At 31.5% G+C, this 23,542-nt stretch overlaps 3 protein-coding genes and 1 long non-coding RNA gene across 14 annotated transcripts; 2 read left to right on the top strand and 2 right to left on the bottom strand.

Moving 5' to 3' along the window:
* Positions 1 to 18: 18 nt before the first annotated feature.
* Positions 19 to 2,692, bottom strand: LOC127067685 (TBC1 domain family member whacked). Of its 3 annotated transcripts, none has more exons than XM_051002931.1 (6): positions 2,640 to 2,692; positions 2,301 to 2,471; positions 1,866 to 2,097; positions 1,195 to 1,762; positions 841 to 1,110; positions 19 to 759 (listed from the first exon to the last, which is right to left on the bottom strand). In XM_051002931.1, exons 3-6 carry the CDS (start codon positions 2,012 to 2,014, stop codon positions 646 to 648), a joined length of 1,101 nt encoding a protein of 366 aa, XP_050858888.1. In that variant the 5' UTR covers positions 2,015 to 2,097; positions 2,301 to 2,471; positions 2,640 to 2,692; the 3' UTR covers positions 19 to 645. The 3 variants fall into 3 exon arrangements, with proteins under 3 accessions (XP_050858888.1, XP_050858887.1, XP_050858886.1); XM_051002930.1 differs by having other exon boundaries at positions 2,529 to 2,682; XM_051002929.1 differs by lacking the exon at positions 2,301 to 2,471 and having other exon boundaries at positions 2,529 to 2,680.
* Positions 2,693 to 3,293: 601 nt separating this feature from the next.
* Positions 3,294 to 10,382, top strand: LOC127067692 (uncharacterized). 8 transcript variants are annotated; one of them, XR_007782705.1, is made up of 6 exons: positions 3,294 to 3,383; positions 6,005 to 6,081; positions 6,142 to 6,296; positions 6,357 to 6,475; positions 6,572 to 6,792; positions 6,888 to 9,014. It is a non-coding gene; the product is annotated as an uncharacterized LOC127067692 (long non-coding RNA). The 8 variants fall into 8 exon arrangements; XR_007782708.1 differs by lacking the exon at positions 3,294 to 3,383 and adding an exon at positions 10,371 to 10,382 and having other exon boundaries at positions 4,124 to 6,081; positions 6,888 to 7,296; XR_007782706.1 differs by lacking the exon at positions 3,294 to 3,383 and adding an exon at positions 9,243 to 9,682 and having other exon boundaries at positions 4,124 to 6,081; positions 6,888 to 7,296.
* A 2,897-nt stretch (positions 10,383 to 13,279) lies between these two features.
* Positions 13,280 to 15,835, bottom strand: LOC127067681 (BRCA1-associated protein). The gene is made up of 6 exons (XM_051002912.1): positions 15,591 to 15,835; positions 15,164 to 15,467; positions 14,867 to 15,056; positions 14,464 to 14,782; positions 13,927 to 14,351; positions 13,280 to 13,821 (listed from the first exon to the last, which is right to left on the bottom strand). The coding sequence occupies exons 1-6, from the start codon at positions 15,667 to 15,669 to the stop codon at positions 13,438 to 13,440; spliced, it is 1,701 nt and encodes a 566-aa protein (XP_050858869.1). The 5' UTR covers positions 15,670 to 15,835; the 3' UTR covers positions 13,280 to 13,437.
* Positions 15,836 to 16,522: 687 nt separating this feature from the next.
* LOC127067810 (low-density lipoprotein receptor-related protein 6) lies at positions 16,523 to 22,477 on the top strand. Of its 2 annotated transcripts, XM_051003166.1 has the most exons (8): positions 16,523 to 16,601; positions 16,664 to 16,895; positions 17,074 to 19,027; positions 19,197 to 19,481; positions 19,618 to 20,150; positions 20,272 to 21,363; positions 21,444 to 21,956; positions 22,023 to 22,477. In XM_051003166.1, exons 2-8 carry the CDS (start codon positions 16,826 to 16,828, stop codon positions 22,394 to 22,396), a joined length of 4,821 nt encoding a protein of 1,606 aa, XP_050859123.1. In that variant the 5' UTR covers positions 16,523 to 16,601; positions 16,664 to 16,825; the 3' UTR covers positions 22,397 to 22,477. The 2 variants fall into 2 exon arrangements, with proteins under 2 accessions (XP_050859123.1, XP_050859122.1); XM_051003165.1 differs by having other exon boundaries at positions 16,528 to 16,895.
* The last annotated feature ends 1,065 nt before the right edge of the window (positions 22,478 to 23,542 follow it).

The raw sequence follows: 23,542 nt of genomic DNA, 5'->3' as shown, positions 1-23,542 counted from the left end.
GTAAAGTATAATCTGATACATAATTTTTTCTTGCTTTTATCAGATACCCTTTGTACTACATACAAAAATTTCTGTTACATACTAATTCGATTGTTTTTATATAAGCTTATACACCGACAAAACGTATGCATAGAGAGGACAGTGTTTCCTTATTGCATTTTTAGTTCATATTTTGTTCAATCGCTAAATACATTGCAAGCGAAAGGTAGTAAACAGTCTTAAATTAAAAACGCAACATTGTTACTTTATGACATTATTGCATATCATTTAAAAATACATTTTTTTGGATTTATTTTTTACACATTATTATATTATTACTATCAATAAGATAGTATATATATATATATATATAGAAATATAATATTAATGCATGCTGCAACATCTTGTATATGTATATTGTGCTTTCTTACTATTAAACTATAATATAGAAAAAACAAGGGTAACTAAATACACTCTATCTGTTTGGGAATGTATATGTCTGTGCGATATTTAAAGTAAAGGTTTCATCTAAATTATTTGTATACTTATTGCACAATGTAGGTACTCTTGTAAACATTACATATATGAAATGTTTAATTGTACATTTTTTACAATATAAAAAGAATCGGGAAGGCACACTTTGGGATCAAAATTATTCTTTGCTTCTCAACCGTTTCCATTGGCAGTAGAAAGGGATGCTTGATCTTTATTTTTTCTTTTAAGAATTTGTCTTTGATGCTCATATTCAAAATCTTCTTCACTTAAATTTAGCCTTTGAATCTATCATATTATAGATGCATTTTGATGATTAATATTTATGGAGATATAGTTTTGTTTTAATGATAAAAGAAGTTGTTTTACCTGATATACTAAAGCTTCCTCTTCTACTATGTGTTGTGGAGGATTTCTTAAAACTTGAAGAGTTTCATATGTTGTTGGACACTGCTTTGTAAGTGATGTTCTACCCAAACATCCTTTAAGTAATACCAATCCTACTTTAAAAATAATTTTAACTCCTTCGCAAAGGAACATATCCCAAACACGTAGAATGCTTTCCCATGGCAAAGTCCGAGTGTAAACGCAAAGAAACCATTCGGTCATGTACAAAATAGGTTCCATCTTTTGTTTTTTCTGAAATAGTAAAAATTGAAGAAAATAATTATTATGCTTTGAAAAATGTTAAAGTATTTCTTATTATATACTTTTCAAACTAACAAGATGCTTATAAGCAACAGGTGAAACTCTTTTCAGAAGCGCAAAGAGTATATCACCATCGCGTATTAATGTTTCCATTCCTTGACTGTAATAACCAACAAGATATTTGTCACATATAGCAACAAGACACCAAAATGCTTGTACTGCTGGCATATGCATCAATAAAAAGGCTGCGATAGGTGCTTGAGCTTGACAGTAACCAACTTTTGCATTCAAAATAGAGTATGCTTTCAATACTTGAAAGAGTTCTTGTTGTCCAGGTGCATTTTCAACAAACATTTCATGATGAGGAAATTGTCGATGCAAATCTTTTTTTATATCTTCTATATATTTTGGATCGCCAGGTCTTTTAATTAATTCTTGGTATAAATTTGGATTTTCATTCATTAATAATTGTCCTCCACATAGATTAAGCCATGCTCTAAGTCTTACAGAAGGTGGTATTCCTTTCCTGCATCTTTCTCTGACTTTTCGATAATTAGTAGTCATAAAAAGACTCCAATTATTTAACATTCTTATCCATTTTCTTTCTCTTCTCAATATAACATCAGGTGGTATGGTTACCTTTCTGAAATATTTATAATATCCATTTAAGTATATAAACATAAATCTATAAAAATTCATATTTTTATCTCAAATCTATTATTATTTTTATTGATTTATAATATCACCTTTCAGGACTATACTGTGAACCTCCAAGAAAACCATGACGATCTGGAACAGTTGAAATCACTGAACCACATTGATAAATACTGCTAGCTTCTGATTCCGTTTCTCCATTCAATTCTTCTTCTACAACTTGTGCTACTGATTCAGCCATAGCATTTTTTATATCTCTTTATTACTTTTTATACAAATAATCAATTATAATTGCAATAAATATATTACTGTATATTGATTTTCCTAAAATTATAAATATATATATATGAAAACATTTTAACAAAAATGAAGTAAATAATAAGATCATTGATTAAACAATTTTTTACTGTGATTTCAAGTAAAATACACTAATAATTGATAATTAATAAAATTATATTTCAAAGTAATAAAATAAAATATAGTAATCATAAGAAATTTTACGTTATAATATACGATATAGTACTTACTTTGACACTTAAATAGAATAGTACATAACCTCTATGTTTTTCTCAAATAAAATATATATATACACACTTCATATAAAGATATAAAAAGAACAACTATATTATACACATAAGAAAATTTAACATAAATCATAAGATGTGCGCTTCTTCTTTACAATGTCCATATTAACAAAGCTGTAATAAGTAAACAACAGATAATACGTGACATTTTGCATGATCACATCAACGTACCATTTTATGATATCCAAGAGACGGAGATTTAAATTATAAATTCAAAATATATCAAGGAATGAGATTTTCTAGATCATCAATTTTATAATAATGAAACATAAATGTACATACACACATCTTAGTTAGTTTATCCACCCCAATTCGTAATCACACAGATTTACATGTACACAATGACACATTCTGATAACGCTTTGCGGAAAAAACCTGCAACCAATGACAGAGCAGTAATAGCTGTCAACATCGTATACGCGATTTTCATTGGTTAAACCCAATGAAATACATTATTAATATTATAATGCGTACTTCCCAATATCTCTTTAAGGCTGTTCATCACTCTTGGTTTTATAATGGTTTACACTAACAATGAGAACAGGCGTAATTTTTAACCGATTTTGATGAACAAGGTCTCATTTCGAAAACAAAGGTATAATCTAGGATCTCGCTTTTCCGAATTTTTGAAAAGGCTTTATTTTCTTTAAAAAAGATCGTGTCAAAATATGATATGTTTCAATAATAGTTTATGCATAAAAATAAAGCTTTCTCAAAAATTCAAGAAAGCTATATCCTCGATTAAACCTTCATCTTTAAAATGAGATCTTGTTCATTAAAATCGGTCAAGAATTACATCTGAACTCGTTGTTCGCATAAATGTTGTTTTCGTCATTTTTCGTGAAAAAAAGTTTCGTATAGTGGCGTCTCTTAAACTTCGTGGCAAAAGAGTAGAAGCTAATACTACTCCTACTGATTTTCATATAAACGTTGAGTGATGTTATAACGTATATCACGTTGAATGATATTGTACCGTGAAATATGACGATGTTCAGACTTTTTGGTCCATTCTAAATGCAAGGAAAGGTATTTAGCAATATTCATATAAAGAAATTACAGTACACATTCAGAAATTTCAATAAGCTTTTGAAATATGATTCCGTAGTAAAAATAAGGAAATACGTCTTCAGCCAATCATACCAATAAATATTTTTTAAGATACTGTTATTTTAGAAAAATATATTTTTTATAATAGAAACAAAAATCTTATAAGAAACGTTTAGTAGAATAATTTTCATTTAATATTTCAGTTCACCTATATTTCAAACATGAGCTCATTGCCGATATCTAATATTAAGAAAAACGATACTTTTACAATTATTTAAACAATTTCCAATATGCGCGGAATACAAAAAACTAATATTTAAATAATAATAAATTTGTTTAACATTACAAAGATCGTAACGCGAGAGAAACTTAAAATAATTGTAATTATAAATCTTAATATTTAAAATTTCTAACCTCGGAATCGTCGGCCGTGTGTGATATAACATATACGTCTTTTGTTTACTTTGACTTTTGTCTAGTTAGTCTCCTTTCGTACTCCGAGGAGGGAGGATCGCAGCTCTCTCTTTCCGAACGCGAAATCTTAGAAATTAATACTTTCGATAATTTCACAATTATTTAAACAATTGTTAATGTGTGCGGAATACAAAAAACAAATATTTAAACAATAATAAATTTGTTAAACATTACAAAGATCGTAACGCGAGAGAAACTTAATATAATTGTAATTAAAAATCTTAATATTTAAAATTTCTAACCTCGGAATCATCGGCCTTGTGTGATATAACATATACGTCTTTTGTTTACTTTGACTTTTGTCGAGTTAGTCTCCTTTCGTACTCCGAGGAGGGAGTATCGCAGCTCTCTCTTTCCGAACGTGAAATGTTAGAAATTAATACTTTCGATAATTTCACAATTATTTAAACAATTGTTAATGTGTGCGGAATACAAAAAACAAATATTTAAACAATAATAAATTTGTTTAACATTACAAAGATCGTAACGCGAGAGAAACTTAATATAATTGTAATTAAAAATCTTAATATTTAAAAGTTGTAACCTCGGAATCATCGGCCTTGTATAATATAAACATATACGACTTTTATTTACTTTGTCTTTTGTCGAGTTAGTCTTCTTTGGTATTCCGAGGAGGGAGTATCGCAGCTCTCTCTTTCCGAACGTGAAATGTTAGAAATTAATATTTTCAATAATTTCACAATTATTTAAACAATTGTTAATGTGTGCGGAATACAAAAAACAAATATTTAAACAATAATAAATTTGTTAAACATTACAAAGATCGTAACGCGAGAGAAACTTAATATAATTGTAATTAAAAATCTTAATATTTAAAATTTCTAACCTCGGAATCATCGGCCTTGTGTGATATAACATATACGTCTTTTGTTTACTTTGACTTTTGTCGAGTTAGTCTTCTTTGGTATTCCGAGGAGGGAGTATCGCAGCTCTCTCTTTCCGAACGTGAAATGTTAGAAATTAATACTTTCGATAATTTCACAATTATTTAAACAATTGTTAATGTGTGCGGAATACAAAAAACAAATATTTAAACAATAATGAATTTGTTTAACATTACAAAGATCGTAACGCCAGAGAAACTTAAAATAATTGTAATTAAAAATCTTAATATTTAAAATTTCTAACCTCGGAATCATCGGCCTTGTGTGATATAACATATACGTCTTTTGTTTACTTTGACTTTTGTCGAGTTAGTCTCCTTTCGTACTCCGAGGAGGGAGGATCGCAGCTCTCTCTTTCCGAACGCGAAATCTTAGAAATTAATACTTTCGATAATTTCACAATTATTTAAACAATTGTTAATGTACGCTAAATAAAAAAACTAATATTTAAACAATAATAAATTTGTTTAACATTACAAAGATCGTAGCGCGAGAGAAACTTAAAATAATTGTAATTAAAAATCTTAATATTTAAAAGTTGTAACCTCGGAATCATCGGCCTTGTATAATATAAACATATACGACTTTTATTTACTTTGTCTTTTGTCGAGTTAGTCTTCTTTGGTATTCCGAGGAGGGAGGATCGCAGCTCTCTCTTTCCGAACGTGAAATGTTAGAAATTAATATTTTCAATAATTTCACAATTATTTAAACAATTGTTAATGTGTGCGGAATACAAAAAACAAATATTTAAACAATAATAAATTTGTTTAACATTACAAAGATCGTAACGCGAGAGAAACTTAATATAATTGTAATTAAAAATCTTAATATTTAAAAGTTGTAACCTCGGAATCATCGGCCTTGTATAATATAAACATATACGACTTTTATTTACTTTGTCTTTTGTCGAGTTAGTCTTCTTTGGTATTCCGAGGAGGGAGTATTGCAGCTCTCTCTTTCCGAACGTGAAATGTTAGAAATTAATATTTTCAATAATTTCACAATTATTTAAACAATTGTTAATGTGTGCGGAATACAAAAAACAAATATTTAAACAATAATAAATTTGTTAAACATTACAAAGATCGTAGCGCGAGAGAAACTTAAAATAATTGTAATTAAAAGTTTTAATATTTAAAAGTTCTAACCTCGGAATCATCGGCCTTGTGTGATATAAACATATACGACTTTTATTTACTTTGTCTTTTGTCGAGTTAGTTTCCTTTTGTACGCCGACGAGAGCACATCGCAGATTTCGCAGTTCGCATTCTCCGCAAGTAATAACGAAAGTCAATGTAAGTATATTATTATATCACTCATTCTTTCATTATTCTATGCGAATTGTTTCATTTTAGAATTAAATGGTGAAGTGGGGATACTCTCCCACCCGTAGCGACAATATAATCGGACCGGTTCACAGGTTATGGTTCAGTATTGCTTTGAATTTCGACGAGTACACATCGGAGTTCTCGTAGTACGTGTCCTTTGCAAGTAATAGAGAAGAGTTAATGTAAATATATTATTATATTACTCATTCTTTCAATATTCTATGCGAATTGTTTCATTTTAGAATTAAATGGTGAAGTGGGGATACTCTCCCACCCGTAGCGACAATATAATCGGACCGGTTCACAGGTTATGGTTCAGTATTGCTTTGAATTTCGACGAGTACACATCGGAGTTCTCGTAGTACGTGTCCTTTGCAAGTAATAGAGAAGAGTTAATGTAAATATATTATTATATTACTCATTCTTTCAATATTCTATACGAATTATTTTATTTTAGGATGAAATGGTGTGGTGGGGATACTTTCCCACCCGTGACGACAACAAACTCGGACCTTCAGTCGACTTTGCCAGTTACTAGTTCAGTTTCGCTGTGTCTTCCGACGAGTGAACTTAGAAATTTTCTCACTTTCGGAGGAGGACTTTGATAATCTATCTGCACGAGTGGACTTAGAAATTTTCGGAGGATGTCAATGGAGCGAGTATTAACGAAGACTTAAAGTAAGTATATTTCTCTATCATATATTTGTTAACTGATTTATACAGTTTTCATTATAACAATGATATTAATTATTTCGTTTATATTTTTGTTTCAGAACCACGTTGTGCAGATGTAATCGAGTGTTTGTATCGCTAAAATAAATTTATCGCGAAGTAGAAGCAGTGTTTGTTCGTTCGCGTTTCGCGATTTAAACCATAAGTGTTTTTGAATAGACTGCGTGCAATGCAGTCCTTAGAGTCAGTGTTTGTTCGTAAAGTTATTTGCTCTTTTAACAGTCGCACAGACTGTACTTATAAAAGATAGTAGAGTTTCGCGAAATAAATTCAGTGATCGTTCGTTAATAAATAACTACCGCGAATTAGAGTCAGTGCATCACTGAAGAGGATCTCGACCAACTTCGATGTCGACCTACCTCATTTTCAACCAACTACAAATCATCCACCCTCAATTTCGACCTAAATCGCGGTCCAGTGTTTTGGAGCCATCGCAGAACTTCTTAAGTAGTAAGTTAATTTTTAAATCCCTCCGATCACTCGATCATGTCGAGGACGAAAGGTCCGAATCGGCACGAGTGATTGGTTGTAATTAATTAGTAGAAAAGCATTGAGTGACCTCGAGTAAATTTCCGAAGAAATTCTACGGAAATTTACTCGTGAATAGTTCGTTATTTTTTTTATTTATTTATTAGATCAGGATAGAGTCTTCTTGTTTAAACGCGATAATTATAATTATTTGAAATGTTGTATATTTAAATGCATTTTTAAATAATTTTCTCTTGCGAAAATAGTAAAGAATCGCGATCTTCGCGAATTTTAATAATGAATAAGCAAGAAGACATTCGCGATGGATAGTCTCTGGATTACAAGCGAAATTGTATAATTTCTTTTCTAATAATTAGAATAATTGCTTGTAAGGAGTGTCCAATGATTTTTCATTAGATTTTTATATAAGGATTAATCAATTTTATTAATAAAAGAAAAGTCTCAATAGAGTCATTGCTTTTGAAAGAATAAAGTAGACTAAAGTCATTGATAAAAGGCAAAGAGACTTGTAGAATATAGAATAAGTTAATCAATTTTTAGATTAGGATTTTCAGCAATTAATATATTAATTCTCGTTTTTCTTTCTACGCTTTCTTCATTTTTCGTTTCAGGATTAATTTAGAGTTGCGTTAGATTTATTAGTTTCCTTCCACGTTTTAGAATAAAAGATGGTTTTAGTTTCTTGATATTGACGTTAGTTCGAAAGTTCGACAGAACCCTTCGAAAATGGCTCTTAATTATATTTTAATTTTACTATGTAGTCACTCATAATGCTCTTATGTAATAATAATTTTAATTTTAGAAACTTGGACGAAGTAACGCTTCATCTCCGATGCCACATTGTCACGCGTACGGGAATGAAATTATTACATATTTTATTCATTTTTATTATTAAAGCAAAGTAATAAATTTTTCATATTTTTCTTTTTTAAAGTTCAATTAAAATCGTAATTTTATTTTAATAAAATCAAGTACTATATTGAAATAATAGCTGCGAAACGTATAAGATATGACAATTGTGGAAACCACTGAAAGTGCACATGGAGATGAAACGAACATACCGAAATGTGTATCAAGTACTGTCTGCATTTCGTTACTGGAAGAGAATATTCGTTTAGAGTAGAATCGAAGATTTTACATTTTCATTTTCTTTTATAAATTTAAATTGAATTAAATTCAGAATTTTATTTTTCATAAATAATATACACACATTAATATACATAATTACATAAATACGTCATTACAACTTACATACACTAGTTTCTTTCCTCATTTCTTTTCTTCTCTATGAAATCAAGTTATTGAATTACTCTACATTTTTATTATATATACTTCTATTTATTCAAACACATATCTGTATAATAATTGAAACAATTATTCGAGATTAATTATTTTAACTTCTCTCGGGTGGGACCCTTGGGAGGGGCCCTTGGGTGTGGGCCTTAGGCGGGTTTCGTTCTCTCGCTAGGAATAAAATTAGACTCATTTATGGTACTCTGATTTTTGTCTAGTGAAATGGTCTTCGAAATACTTATTCATTATTCCGAATTCTATCTTTCTCTCAGACATGTTCCGTGTTTCTTTTCTTCGTTTTTCCTTTTCTTTTGGTTTCCTCTTCTCTTTCGTTTCTTTTTCCTTTTCTCTTATTCTTTTACTTTTTTTCTATTTCAAGTTAGATCATTGAAGGACCGATTATCATGAAATTAATTTTTACAGGGAAGTTTTAATCGTATATTTGTTTATTTTTTATTTTATTTCATCATTATTTATTAATTATTAATATTATTATTTAATTATATTTTGATTTTAAATGTATTTTTATATATAAACGGCTTTTTGCATATAATATTGCATATTATTTTTGCATATAATTATTTCTTTTTATTTTATTCTTTTTCTGTTTCAAGTTAGATGATCGCTGGACCTATCATCGTGGGATTTTTACACGGAAGTTAAAGGAACCTCTCTGCATATAATCTTTATTATATGCAGGAAGGGTATGTCTCCTTGCTTACGTACGCGAATGATAGGGAAAACACTCACGCGCGTGACGGCCGGCACGCGCGTGGGTGTTCGCGAACGCGAGATTAAGTCCTACCGAGGACTACGCTTTGATTTTTGAAATCGAAATAGACACGACCGGTCGTGTCTCGAGATGTCTGAAGCCGACGGTGTGGACGGTGGAGCTTTCTGTAAGCGGGGTTTTATACATCTCCAGTTTGCTGAGAAGCTCGAAGCTCCCGAAGCGGAAAGGCATCTCGGTTCGCGGATTTTAGAGTAGATTCCCCGTTAGCCCGTGGGTCCCAAAGTGCAGCAACCTCCACGCGGTGGGACCTGGGTCGGTGATACTTGTAGATACATCGAAATTTTATGGGATACAAGTATTACCGAGCAAATGACTGCATATTTTAAAGAATTTTCCAAAATCTTTTCTATGTAATTCCAAATTATATTTCACATTATTTCTAACATCTTCGATACATTCAGCAATAAATTCACAGTCATTTCTATTCATTGAAACGCATAGCTATGTAATAGTTGAAACAATCATTCGAGATTAATTATTTTAGCTTCTCTCGGGTGGGACCCTTGGGAGGGGCCCTCGGGTGTGGGCCTTAGGCGGGTTTCGTTCTCTCGTTAGGAATAAAATTAAACTCATTTATTAAAATTAAACTCATTCATACTCTGAATTTTGCCTAGTGAAATGATCTTCGAGATACTTATCCATTGTTCCGAGTTCTATCTTTCTCTCGGACATGTTCCGTTTTTCTTTTCTTCGTTTTTCCTTTTCTTTTCTTTTCCTCTTCTCTTTGTTCTTTTTTCTTTTCTCTTATTCTTTTACTTTTTTCTGTTTCAGGTTAGACTATTGAGAGACCGATCATCGAGGGACGGCGGATCATCGTGAAAATAAATTTTTACAGGAAAGTTTTTATATATAATTTTGCATATAATTTTTGCTTTTATATTTAATTTTTATTATCTTTTTAATTTTTGCTTATATATTCATTTCTTTTTATATTCTTTCTCTGTTTCAGGTTAGATCATCGAAGGACCGATCATCGTGAAATTAATTTTTACAGGGAAGTTTTAATTGTATATTTGTTTTTTTTATTTTATTTTATTTAATCATTAATTTATTTATTAATTATTAATATTATTATTTAATTGTATTTTGATTTTAAATGTATATTTATATATAAACGGCTTTTTCCATATAATATTGCATATTATTTTTGCATATAATTATCTTTTTTGTTTTATTCTTTTTCTGTTTCAAGCTAGGTGATCGCTGGACCTATCATCGTGGGATTTTTACACGGAAGTTAAAGGAACCTCTCTGTATATAATCTTTATTATATGCAGGAAGGGTATGTCTCCTTGCTTCCGTACGCGAATGATAGGGAAAACACTTACGCGCGTGACGGCCGGCACGCGCTTGGGTGTTCGCGGTCGCGAGATTTAGTCCTACCGAGGACTTCGTTTTGTTCTTTGAAATATCGAAATACAGACACGACCGGTCGTGTCTCGAGATGTTTGAAGCCGACGGTGTGGACAGTGGAGCAATCTGTAAGCGGGGTTTTATACATCTCCAGTTTGCTGAGAAGCCCGAAGCTCCCGAAGCGGAAAGGCATCTCGGTTCGCGGATTTTAGAGTAGATTCCCCGTTAGCCCGTGGGTCCCAAGGTGCAGCAACCTCCACGTGGTGGGACCTGGGTCGGAAGTACTTGTGATACATCGGAAACTCATAGACTGCAAGTATTACCGAGCGAATGGCTGCGTTCTTCAAGACTTCTCTAAAATTTCTTCTGTGTAATTCCAAATTGAACATCGAAGGATAGACATTTTTCATTCTCTCTTACTCTTTCCGTATATTCAGCAGTAAATTCATATTTATCGAACAGCACTGCTATTTAATAATTGAAATAATTATTAGAGATTAATTATTATAGTTTCTATCGAGTGGGACCCATGGGTAGAGCTCATGGGTGTGGGCTTCTGTGCGGGTATCCTTCTTTCAGTACCGAAAAATCCAGTTCGATTTTCTTACTCTAATTTTGATCAGATTCATCTTTTCTCTTCTTTTCTTTTCTATGCCTATCTTTTCTCTTCAGTCTCACCTTTTTCACATCTGCAGGTATTTCCTTGCACCTTCTGGATATCCTTCCTTTCTTTTCTTTTGAGTTCTATGGTTTTCACATGCGCGCATGTTCCGGCTTTCTCTTTACTTCTCTTTCTCTACTTCTTCTCCTCATCTTCACGGATTTCGATACATCGGCGCAGGTCCGATGTATCGTCGAATGGTTTGGTTCATATTCGATTGTTAGACGCGAATACGGGTAGGATAGAAAGAACACTCTCGCGTGTGTCGGTGGGCACAGGCGTGGTGTTCTCGGGCGCGATTAAATGTCCTACCGTGGACTTGGTTTTATTTGCTTAAAATATAGAATAGATTACGCCGGTAATGCGTATTTTTGAGTAGAGTCATTCGGACGCTCACGTGAGTGTCCGAGCGCGAGTAAAAGTCCTACCGGGGACTTCGTTTTATTTGTTCACGCCGGTCTCGCGAATCTTAGAGAGTAGAGTCCCCGTTAGCTCGTGGGTCCCCAGATGCAGCTACCTCCACGCGGTGGGACCTGGGTCGGTAGTACTTGCGAAATATCGAAATCTATGTCTTGATTATATTTAAAATTTGTTACTAAATTATATATGTACTCATATAACGCAAGTACTACCGGGCGAAAGGCTGCATATTTCAATGTTTTTCCAAAATCTTTTTTCTGTTTAATATAAATTATATATCAGATTAATTACACTTTAAATTGTTAGTTATATTTCCACAGATAAATAAGTTGAATATATCAAAATTCTAAATTAATTTTCTAAGAGAACGCACAGAAAACTTTTCTGTCGCACTTATGTCATTCCTATTTATTCTTATCTACTTTTATTAATTGTATTCTTTTATTAATTATATTAATTACTATTTTTAACTTTCATTAATTATTAGCTTCTGGTGGGACCCTTGGGAGTGGTCCTCGAATGTGGCTTTAGGCAGATTTCTTTCTTTCACTAAAGAAAAATCGAACTCAATTATAGTACTCTTATTTTCATCGAGTGAAACGATCTTCGAGATGCTTAACCATCGTTCTGAGTTCCATCTTTTTAACGCACACATTTCGTGTTTCTTTCTTCTTTTCTCTTTTTCTTTTCTTTCCCTCTTCTCTTTTTTCTTTTTTCTTTTCTCTTATTCTTTTACTTTTTTCTGTTTCATATTATATCGTCGATCGATCGATCATCGAAGGACCGATTTTCGTGAAATGAAATTTTTACAAGAAAGTTTATGGATGTAATTCGCTCTTTATATATAATTTACATAATCTCTTCTTCTTTAATTCTTTTTCTGTTCCAGATTAGATAATTAAAGACCAAATCATCGTGAGATTTTTACATTGAAATTAAAGAAACCTCTTTAATCAGCATATAATCTTTATTATGGCTATATCTCTTTTTTTCCGTACGCAATTGATAGAGAAAACACCCACGTGTTTGACGACCGATATTATATGAACAATATTATGAAGTAGTAAAATTTTCAGCATTATTTTTTTTCGTGGTTTTACTAATTTTCATATTAATCATAATTATTATCTTTTATTGATTTATATAGTAAAATAAATGCGTACTGATGCTGTGTCGTATTCATTAGAGATTACTGCAATAGTTATATTAAGTGCGAGTAAGACATACATAAGCTTATAGACCAGTTTCCCGCTTGTGCTTGTAGTTCATAATTTGTCCATATCTGTCGCTGAAGTCACACATGCTTGGAGCAAAAGGTGATGAACAGTATTAATTAGCTCATCGTATATATTAAATAAATAAAAATTAGACAACTTATAACAAAATTTTATTGGCACATTTATATTTGTATTAAATAACACGTATAACTGAATGGGTTTTTTATTAAATTATTATTTCATTTGATAGCCTAAATTCAGATTTCATTTACAAATATAATATATTTAATCTTACTTATTAAATAATCACACCTTGCGCTTGTATTCTAGTGATAAATAATGTTACAATTTTTTTCATGATAATATTAATGCCTTTTGTGACCTTTTGAAGAACGAGAACCTTTCACTTTACTTCCACTAGGACTTGGTGCAATAACTATTTGACCGGCAGCTATCTCATCTCTATTTGCAGAATTTTCAATTTGTTTTTGAGCTTCAAAGTAGAACATAAAATCTCGTACTTGTTCTTGTAAGTCTCTTATTTCAGATTCTTTTGTAGTTTTTAATTCTGATAGTTCTTCTTGTAATTCTTTATATTTTGTTTGCCATGTTGTCTGGTTGATTTGAAGAGATGATCTTAATTCCTTTTCCTCTTTTAGTTCAGATTGAACTTGTGCTAATTTAGTCGTAGTATGTTGTAGGCGTTTTTCCAAAGATTGTTTTTCTTTGTTAAGTGATGTAAACTGCTCCTAAAATGTATGTATTAAGATGGATAAGTAATAAAAATTTAGTTAAGTGCTATGTAATAATAATACTTTTTAAGTAAATTTTATTAAGATAATTTTGTGTAATACCTTAAAGTGTGTATTTTCTTCCATTAAATGACCTAACTTTTCTCTTAATTCTGTAGTCTCTGATAAAGAACGTTGTTCTAGTCGATTAAACTTTTCTTCAAAATATTGCCGCTGTGTTTCAAGCTGAGATGTCAATAAATACGTAAATTCTAACTGAACTGAATCAACTTTCTCTTCCATAGCTGCACCTTCATTTTTTGTTGCTGTTTGTCCTCCCTCCACCATCTTGCCATCTTTATCTTGTAATAAACGATGAACAAAATTATCACCAACATAATCCCAAACACGATTGTTGCCTAATTGCATTGCATAACAATGGTGAGTATCACGATAGTGTTCAAATGCATGTCCCTGATGATAACGAGAACATCCAATGTGACCACATATTAAACAAATCCATAAGGCTTCATTACTTGTTCCTGCAGCTGTAGGAAAGCATATGATATAATAGTATATAATTCATTAATTTTAAACAAATATGATAAGAAAATATAAATATTTTTTACATAATTTTATATATATTCAAAGAATGCATACCACATTCCATGCAGTGACTGTCTGCAAGTGGTTCTGGTGTTTGAGCATAACGACAAATTGGACATGATGTATCACCCCACTTTACAAGGCAACTTGAATGAAATGTATGATTGCATAATATAGTTAATATACCATCCACACTTTCATCCATTCTTTCTAAACAAACAGAGCATGAAGGCAATTCTGTATGACCTGTTAGGGGCATACCATTATCTCCTACTTCAACTTTTGACACAAACACCAGATGACATACTACATCAGGTTCCAAAGAATTATAAGGTGCACCATTGAAAGTTTCATAAAATTCACTAGCTGCACTCTAAATATATGCAAAAAAAAGAAAATGATTATTTTTGTTTAATTAAGAATCTGTAAGACTTAATTACTATATGACATTATTTACCGAAGAACGAAATGTAATTAAAGCCATGTATTGATTTGGATTACCATCCCGCAAAATTCTGACGTGCTGAATATCTTGATGACAAGCTGCTGTGAATGTTAAAAGATCATGACAAGTCATTGTTGCTGGAACTGACAACATACATATGGTATGACTGCGATCCGCTGCATTATGCATTTCAGTTAATTCACTAAACAAAAGAGAGAAAAAATAAATATTTTCTATGTAGATAATTTAACAAATATAAATCATTTGATCAAAAATATTTTTTTTTTCTAATTTGCATGTGTTACTCACTCTTCTTTAAAAAGATGTAATATTCCTTTAGTAACTTCCACAAATGGATTTCCAGAAATAAAATTTATTTGATCAGATTGTGAACAAGCTGTAGCCCCAATTATTTCTGCACCTTCAGAAGTTGATACAGAAGTACATGTAGTAAACGAAGTTTCTTCAGAATTTGCTCTTGGTAATAAATGTGGTTTACTAGATCCTTGAGAAGATAAAAAAGGAGATGGTCTTTCAGTAGTACACGAGTAGTTTTCTAAAGTAATATCTCTTGGTTCTCTACGTCCTCTCATTTTTCTAGCAGCCATTGTACCTATAAATCAATGAATTAAAACAAAGATACATATGTATACTCAAATGCATCAGAAACAATTTACTGAAATTTACTTAAAAACTATGGAAAGTACATATAAATATTAAATTCGTCTAAACTTACTAATTGTTTCTTCCTGATTTGGATTAACAATTTCAATGCGAATAACGCAAAGCGAAACCAGGACGATTGGAGAACTCATTACACATATCTAAATTTATTGCTTACAACCGTTGATAAATATTATCCTTCCTCCATTATTTTTCAAATTAGAAAATATTTAACACGACCTATCTCAAAAAACCTACAATAAAACTTTACTTGAAATACAAAATTGAATGTACCGTGTGGATCAGCTGCTTTATAAAGTTGCTAACATCATATATATATATATATATATATATATATATATATATACCCAAATAAAGTTGACTGAAAATAATACGTTAAATACTTCACAGATGGTGCTCTGTTACAATTTGTTTTGGCGGCATATATAAAATAGTAACTTACGTCAAATAAAATATAAAAATTTATTGACAACTATAAATTATCTAAAGTATATTCAATCGAGAGTTCAAGAAAAAAATAAAGAAAATTGATTTTTACGATTTTTTCAGATATGTAATGATTTCTATAAAGGTCCATATAATTTTTCAACTGAAATTGAATTATAAATTTGTAGATAGTAATCTTCAGGTACTGTCAATAAATCGAAAGTTGTATTAAATTAATAGCTAATTTCACAATTATTTATTTATTTTCAAGATATCGCAGTAGAGAGCTACTTGTATTTTGATTGGCTTATATAAACTGACAATGATCTTGTAGTTTTAAACGTTCCTTAAAATTACAATGAAAATGTGTTAATCCAAATTTATTTAATATTTCAATCATTAATGTTATCTTTAAAATTTACATATTGTTTATATTTTAACGGACATATATTCCATGAATCAATTTATTGTTGAATATCTTAAAATAAGAGATTCAATGTAAATGCTCCTTCATAAAAAATTCTGCAGTTACTGGAAATACGTAAAGCTTGTTTTTCAAAGAAAATGGATGATCATCGCTTAGCTGGAAATCAAGATTAGTTCTGATGAAAAGAAGCTTGGCTGGCTCGAGACAATGGTTCGAATTGTATACAGTGTATTTAAACATGGCATTGTGTATTAATGACCGTTTTTTCGTAGAAGAAAAAAATTGAAATGCGTAGACATTATAGTAATTTGTAATGGCATTATTTGAAATAATTACAAACTATCGAAGTATCAAATACGTGTTCTCGCCCGGAGTTTAGGTGAAAATTATCATAATCAGAATGTGCGAGGTAAACGTTTATCTCAAGTCCTAGGATGGCTTTAGAAAATTTTCAAAGCATCCTAGCTGCTTGGTTTTTGTGCAGTAGCATTAGCCTTTGCTATGGTAAGTTTGAAAACGTATAAATAACTTTCACATTTACGTGTATATAAGCATAGACATACATACAAAACGTACACGAATAATAAAATAAAAATGTATATTTCTGCGTTGTACACACACACACACACACGTACATATACTTTGTAATGAAATATACATTTATAATAATCTCTTTTTATAGGCTCACCTACATTACTTTTTGCTACTCATAAGGATATAAGAATGGCTAATGTCTCACGAGCAAATAAAGTTTATACTATTGTCAAAGATTTATCTGAAGGTGCTGCTCTGGATTTTTATTATGAACGTGGTTTAGTGTGTTGGTCTGATAGTGGTTTAGAAATGATACAATGTGTCCCTTCAAATGGTACATATACAGGTGAAAAAATGACAGTGGTAAATTCAAGTTTGATATCTCCGGATGGTTTGGCATGTGATTGGTATACCGGTAAACTTTATTGGACAGATGGAGAAAAAAATAGAATTGAAGTGACTAGTATTGATGGACAACATAGAAAAGTTCTTTTTTGGACTGATATTTATCAACCTCGTGCAGTTGCACTTGCACCTATGAAAAGTATACTTTTTTGGACTGACTGGGGAGATATACCAAAGATAGAAAGAGCGGCAATGAATGGAGATCCAACTACTCGTGAAGTCATTGTTTCTGATGATATATTCTGGCCAAATGGACTTACAGTTGATTATGAGAATGAGTTAGTATTTTGGGCAGATGGTAGATTGAAATTTATTGCTGTTATGGATTATTATGGCAAAAATAGAAGAAAAGTTATCAGTCAAGGCTTAGATTATCCATTTGCAGTCACGTATTTTGATAATAGACTTTATTGGACAGATTGGAAAACATGGTGTGTGCATGCACATGATGTGCGACAAATGCAAGCACATCCTAGGGAGTTATTCCATGGAGAATATATACCAGGAGACATAGAAGTTTGGGATGCAAGAAGACAACCATATGGAGATCATCCATGCAGACAAAACAATGGTAACTGTTCCCATTTATGCTTGCTAAGCACAAAGGATCCTGGATATACATGTGCTTGTCCAACGGGTGTAAAACTTTTAGATAATTTTACTTGTGCTGAAAGACCAGAAGAGTTGCTTCTCATAGTTCAAAGAAATGAGATTTGTAAAATATCCCTTGATTCTCCTGATTACACAAATTTTGTTTTACCATTAAGTGATATTAAACATGCAATTGCAGTAGACTTTGATCCAGTAGATGAGATGCTATATTGGACAGATGAAGAGGCTTTTGCCATTAGAAGAGCTTATCTTGATGGATCAGGTCAAGAAAATATTGTTACAACAGAAGTAGCAAATCCAGATGGAATTGCTATAGATTGGTTAGCACGTAATTTGTATTGGACTGATACAGGTACTGATAGAATTGAAGTCGCTCGTTTAAATGGCACTAGCAGAAAGGTTCTTATTAATGAAGATCTGATAGAACCTAGAGCTATAGCTGTAGCTCCTGAACTTGGATGGATGTTCTGGACTGACTGGAATGAAAAACGACCAAAGATAGAACGCAGCAATTTGGATGGCAGTGAAAGAATAATTTTAATTACAAAAGACATTGTTTGGCCGAATGGTATTGCATTAGATTTGGAAAGAAAAAAGATTTATTGGTGTGATGCTAAAACAGATAAAATAGAAGTTTGCAATATGGATGGCACTGATAGACGTGAAGTTATTACTGATAATCTGCCTCATTTATTTGGACTTAGTTTATTGGGCGATTTCCTTTATTGGACTGACTGGCAACGACGTAGTATTGATAGAGCTCATAAGCTTACTGGTGGTGAAAGAGAAGTTATTGTTGAACCAGTTCCAAATGTAATGGGATTGAAAGCTATACATCTTGGCCAAATAAATGGCACAAGTCCTTGTGCGCATAACAATGGTGGTTGTAGTCACTTATGTTTAAATAGACCTGATAAATACGTATGTGCTTGTCAAATTGGATATGAACTTACAAAAGATAAACATACCTGTGTAATACCAGATGCTTTTCTGTTGTTTGCAAAAAAAGAAAATATTGGACGCGTTAGTATTGAAAATGCTAATAATGATAATATTATACCTGTTACAGGTGTTAAAGATGCAAGGTAATATTTTATTTATCATTGCAGTATTATTATACTAAATTGATTTCTCTAATATTGATATTGGAAAATATTACCTTAAAAATTTCTTTTTTGAACATTAATATTCATTTTATTTAAATTAGAAATATAATTATGTCAGTATAACTTATTGTTCATCTATTAATTTCAGTTCTCTGGATTTTGATTTGAGAGACAATCGTATTTATTGGACGGATGTAAAAGTAAAAGCTATAACACGTGCTTTTATAAATGGTTCTGATGTAGAAAGAGTTGTAGATCTTGGATTAGAAACTCCTGAAAGTTTAGCTATTGATTGGATTGCTCATAATTTATATTGGAGCGATACTGGTACACATAGGATTGAAATGGTACGATTTAAAGGATGTAGTAGACGGGTGCTTATATGGCAAGATATAATCGAACCCGCATGTTTGGCTCTTGATCCTGAAAGAGGGTAATTGTAATTATCTTTCTTAATAATAAATTAATATTTTATAGTATTTTATATCTACTTAAGAAACATCCAAAAATAATTTTCATTCCTTAATGATTTTTATATTACTAATATTCAGGTTTATTAAATTTTTCAGTCACATGTATTGGGCTGAATGGGGTAATTCCGGTAGTATCGAACGTGCAAGATTAGATGGATCTAATCGTCAAGTAATATTAGCTTATATCGGTCGAGCTAATGGCCTTACCATAGATCATGCAGCTCGTAAACTTTATTGGGCAGATCTGTTCACACCAGCAATTGATAGTTATGATTTACAAGCTAGAAAAAGAAAGCCTATTATTACAAAAGACATAGTATATCCATTTAGTATTACCCAATATCAGGATTATATTTATTGGACTGATTGGAATATTGGTGATATTGAAAGAGCAAATAAAACGACAGGAGCTAATAGAACTAAAATACACAATAAATTAGAATCAGTGACAGATCTGTTAGTCTTTCATGCATCACGGCAGTCGGGTTGGAATCCATGCGCAGTTAATAATGGAGACTGCAGTCATCTTTGTATTGCTTTACCTGGAGAAGATGGTGGTCCATCAACTTCATACAAATGTTCTTGTCCTACACACTATAATCTTGCAGTTGATAACAGAACTTGTATTGGTAAATTTATAAATTATTATTACTTCATTAATTTATTTCTATCTATATAAAAAGTTGATTCATAGAAACGAACATTTGTTACCTTATAGTTTTTGTTGATATATTAATTAATTTTTTTCAGCACCGAGACACTTCATGATATATAGCCTTCGTAACATAATGGGTCGCTTTTTGCCAGATAGTACGGATTGTCCAGATATAGTAATGCGCGTACAAGGATTAAAGAATGTTCGTTCTATAGAATTCGATCCAATTACACAACATGTATATTGGATAGATGGGCGCAATTTATCTATAAGAAAGACTCTTGATAACAGAACTCATGCTAGTGTAGTGATATCTGGCGGATCAGGACATCCATTTGATTTAGCATTAGATCCACTTGGAAGATTACTTTTCTGGTCTTGTGCTACAAATGATGCAATTAATGTTACTAGACTGGATAATGGTTCTGCCTTAGGAGTAGTTGTAAAGGGCGAAGGAGAAAAACCAAGAAATATAGCTGTACATCCGGAAAAAAGACTTTTGTTTTGGATAGATATAGGAGACAAAATGAAATTGTTACAAAGTAAAATGGATGGAAAACAAAGAGTGATAATAGCATCTGATCTTGAACAACCAACTAGTCTAACAGTTGATACTGTAGCAAATATAGTATATTGGGCTCATGGTAAACAAATCGAATTTTCTGATTTTAATGGTAATAATAAAAGAATATTAGTATCAACTGGACAAGGCGTTGCTACTCACTTGTCTGTTCTATATGATTATCTTTATTGGTTTGATCGCGAAATGCAAGCATTGGAAAGAGTAAATAAAAAATCAGGCATTGGAAAAAAGGTTCTTATGAATCGTTCCTTAACAGACTTAATAACTGTCAGAACACCAGAAGATCATGTAATGGAATCACACGTTTGCAGTCCTTTTCACGATTATGGCGGCTGTTCACATTTTTGTATTGGTACAACTTCACCGATTTGTTCTTGTCCTGAATACTTAGTTTTGTCCGATGATGAGCGTACGTGTAGAGCCGCACCAGCGTGCGGTGACGATCATTTTACATGCGCTGCTTCAAGTTCTACAGTCGATAAAGATTGTATTCCAGCTATTTGGAAATGTGATGGTCAAAGGGATTGTTCTGATGGAAGTGATGAGTTGGGTTGTCCAGCATGTAATCACAATCAATTTAGATGTCAAAGTGGTCATTGCATCGGTAAGAAATACTTGAGTTGTTAATTATTTTAATCTTCTGAATCGCATAATATTAAAATAAATATTTCTATTTATATAAAGATATTTCGTGGGTATGTGACGGTACACCACAATGCCATGATGGTCTTGATGAAGCACATTGCTGTAGAACTGGACAATTTCAATGTATCGGAAGTGGCGTGTGTATTTCTGAAACTGCACTTTGTAATGGTTGGGATGATTGTGCAGATGGAAGCGATGAAATACCTCAAACATGTACACCTACTACTGATCAAAGCCAATCTTCTGGTTCTGGTACAGAACCAACCAAAAGTCCATATGTTATCACAGTAGTTATAATGATAGCTGCAATTATTGCTATAGTTTTAGGCTTTTGTTATTATCGTAAAAAGTTCGGTAGTAATGAAGATGTACCAAATATTTTACATGATTCTGCTGGTGATCCACTTTCACCAAAACCAAATAGAGTTGTTAAGCCAATATTAGCACAAAAAAATGGTAGAAAAGATCTCAAAACTGATGTAGAAGCTGTAAGAATGTCTGCATTAAATGGAAGCAGTATTGGATCTAGTTATGATCGTAGTCATATAACAGGTATGTAAATTATTTAATATGTATCAAGAATATTTCACATATGATAAATATATTTACTTATTATAGGTGCATCTAGTTCAACCAGGGGCAGTTCCACTGGTGGATATCCTCAAGAAACGCTTAATCCTCCACCTAGTCCAGCCACAACAGCAAATTCTACAAGATGTTCAAGCAGTAATGCTTCTAGATACAAACCATATAGATATTACAGAAGTATAAATCAACCACCACCTCCAACTCCTTGCAGTACTGATGTTTGCGATGAATCAGATAGTAACTACCCTGCTCGGTATCGTTACGAAAGTGAACCATTTCCTCCACCTCCTACACCGAGATCCATCTATCATAGCGATGCAGCTATGAGTTGTCCACCATCGCCTAGTTCTCGATCATCGACATATTTCAGTCCACTACCACCACCACCATCACCAGTTCCATAAGGTATGTTATAACGAATATAATATGGAGCAAATATGAGATAAATATGGATGAATATTTAAAATTTTTTATAAAACCACAAATTTTTTTATGAATTTATTTTAGATATATAGTATTATCTCTTGCAGTAAAAAAAAAAAACAATCGGCAGCTAATCATTTCATTAAATTAACTTCATACGTCCACTTATACCTCATTTTTATGCTCCCTCATTTTTTTTATCATGTTACTTTTATACAAATTCTTTTACATATTTTAAGATGAGTTTTTAATTAGGGACTAAAGATTATAAAAAAAGATAATGGTTGCATACACAATATATTTTCTAAAGTAGAAATTGTAGACATATTTGTTGTTTACACTAGAAACGTGCAAAGTTAATTAATATTGTCAATTGTTTCTTTATCTCTACTCTTTCTTTTATTTCTCCTTAGCAAACTCTCCCTTCTATCATATTAATACTCCCCAGCATTTGTTCACTGTTGTTATATTGCCACACCACGATATTATCACGTTTGTCTACAAATAAAGTCTGATTATAATATTTGAAAACGCTGGAGAACTTGGGCTACTTGAGTAGGGATAATTAAATAATAGTAGTGCAAGAATCATTTCTCCTTTGACAAAAAGTTTGCACGTCTCTGGTTTACACAATATTGAATACTATTCTATATAGATTCTATAAATACCAATTTCAGGTATTCTTTTATAAATAATAATATGATTAAATTATATTTTATCAAATGTTACATTTCTCTAGAAAATGTGGTACATATATGTGATGCAACACACATATTATGTATTTGGTTTATTTGAAAAGTCTAAGTACGTTTTTCAATTATTAGCATATAAACCCATTGTGCCTACTTACTATGGTTATCTACATATATACTACATATAATTTAGGAAGTTTAAATGCAGTAGTGTATACGTACTGTGAAAATGTGCAAATGCTTGTACAAATATTTTGATAAAGTGTGTTAAGTATATTCATATTATTTTGTAAAAATGTATATTTTTTTCTAAACCTGAAGATAATACTCACAATTAAAATTCAATAATATTTCTATTTGAATAGATAATATTTCTTTTTTTCTATATTATGGTATATGATTTTATTATTATTTTGTTAATTATGACATTATTAT

Source organism: Vespula vulgaris, chromosome 11, assembly GCF_905475345.1.
Source record: "Vespula vulgaris chromosome 11, iyVesVulg1.1, whole genome shotgun sequence".
NCBI lineage: Eukaryota > Metazoa > Arthropoda > Insecta > Hymenoptera > Vespidae > Vespula > Vespula vulgaris.
This window is presented reverse-complemented; position numbering and strand designations above follow the sequence as displayed.

What these genes read in the sequence shown, in the direction of transcription:
- LOC127067810 (XM_051003166.1), top strand. Translation starts at nt 16,826, where the DNA reads ATGGCTTTAGAAAATTTTCAAAGCATCCTAGCTGCTTGGTTTTTGTGC. An exon ending in GCTCTTGATCCTGAAAGAGG is followed by an intron (nt 19,482 to 19,617) that starts GTAATTGTAATT and finishes TAAATTTTTCAG; the next exon opens with TCACATGTATTGGGCTGAAT. An exon ending in TGATCGTAGTCATATAACAG is followed by an intron (nt 21,957 to 22,022) that starts GTATGTAAATTA and finishes TACTTATTATAG; the next exon opens with GTGCATCTAGTTCAACCAGG.
- LOC127067681 (XM_051002912.1), bottom strand. Translation starts at nt 15,669, where the DNA reads ATGAGTTCTCCAATCGTCCTGGTTTCGCTTTGCGTTATTCGCATTGAA. An exon ending in TAATTACATTTCGTTCTTCG is followed by an intron (nt 14,783 to 14,866) that starts GTAAATAATGTC and finishes GCATATATTTAG; the next exon opens with AGTGCAGCTAGTGAATTTTA. An exon ending in CAGTCACTGCATGGAATGTG is followed by an intron (nt 14,352 to 14,463) that starts GTATGCATTCTT and finishes GCTTTCCTACAG; the next exon opens with CTGCAGGAACAAGTAATGAA.
- LOC127067685 (XM_051002931.1), bottom strand. Translation starts at nt 2,014, where the DNA reads ATGGCTGAATCAGTAGCACAAGTTGTAGAAGAAGAATTGAATGGAGAA. An exon ending in CTGTTGCTTATAAGCATCTT is followed by an intron (nt 1,111 to 1,194) that starts GTTAGTTTGAAA and finishes TTACTATTTCAG; the next exon opens with AAAAAACAAAAGATGGAACC. An exon ending in AGGAAGCTTTAGTATATCAG is followed by an intron (nt 760 to 840) that starts GTAAAACAACTT and finishes ATAATATGATAG; the next exon opens with ATTCAAAGGCTAAATTTAAG.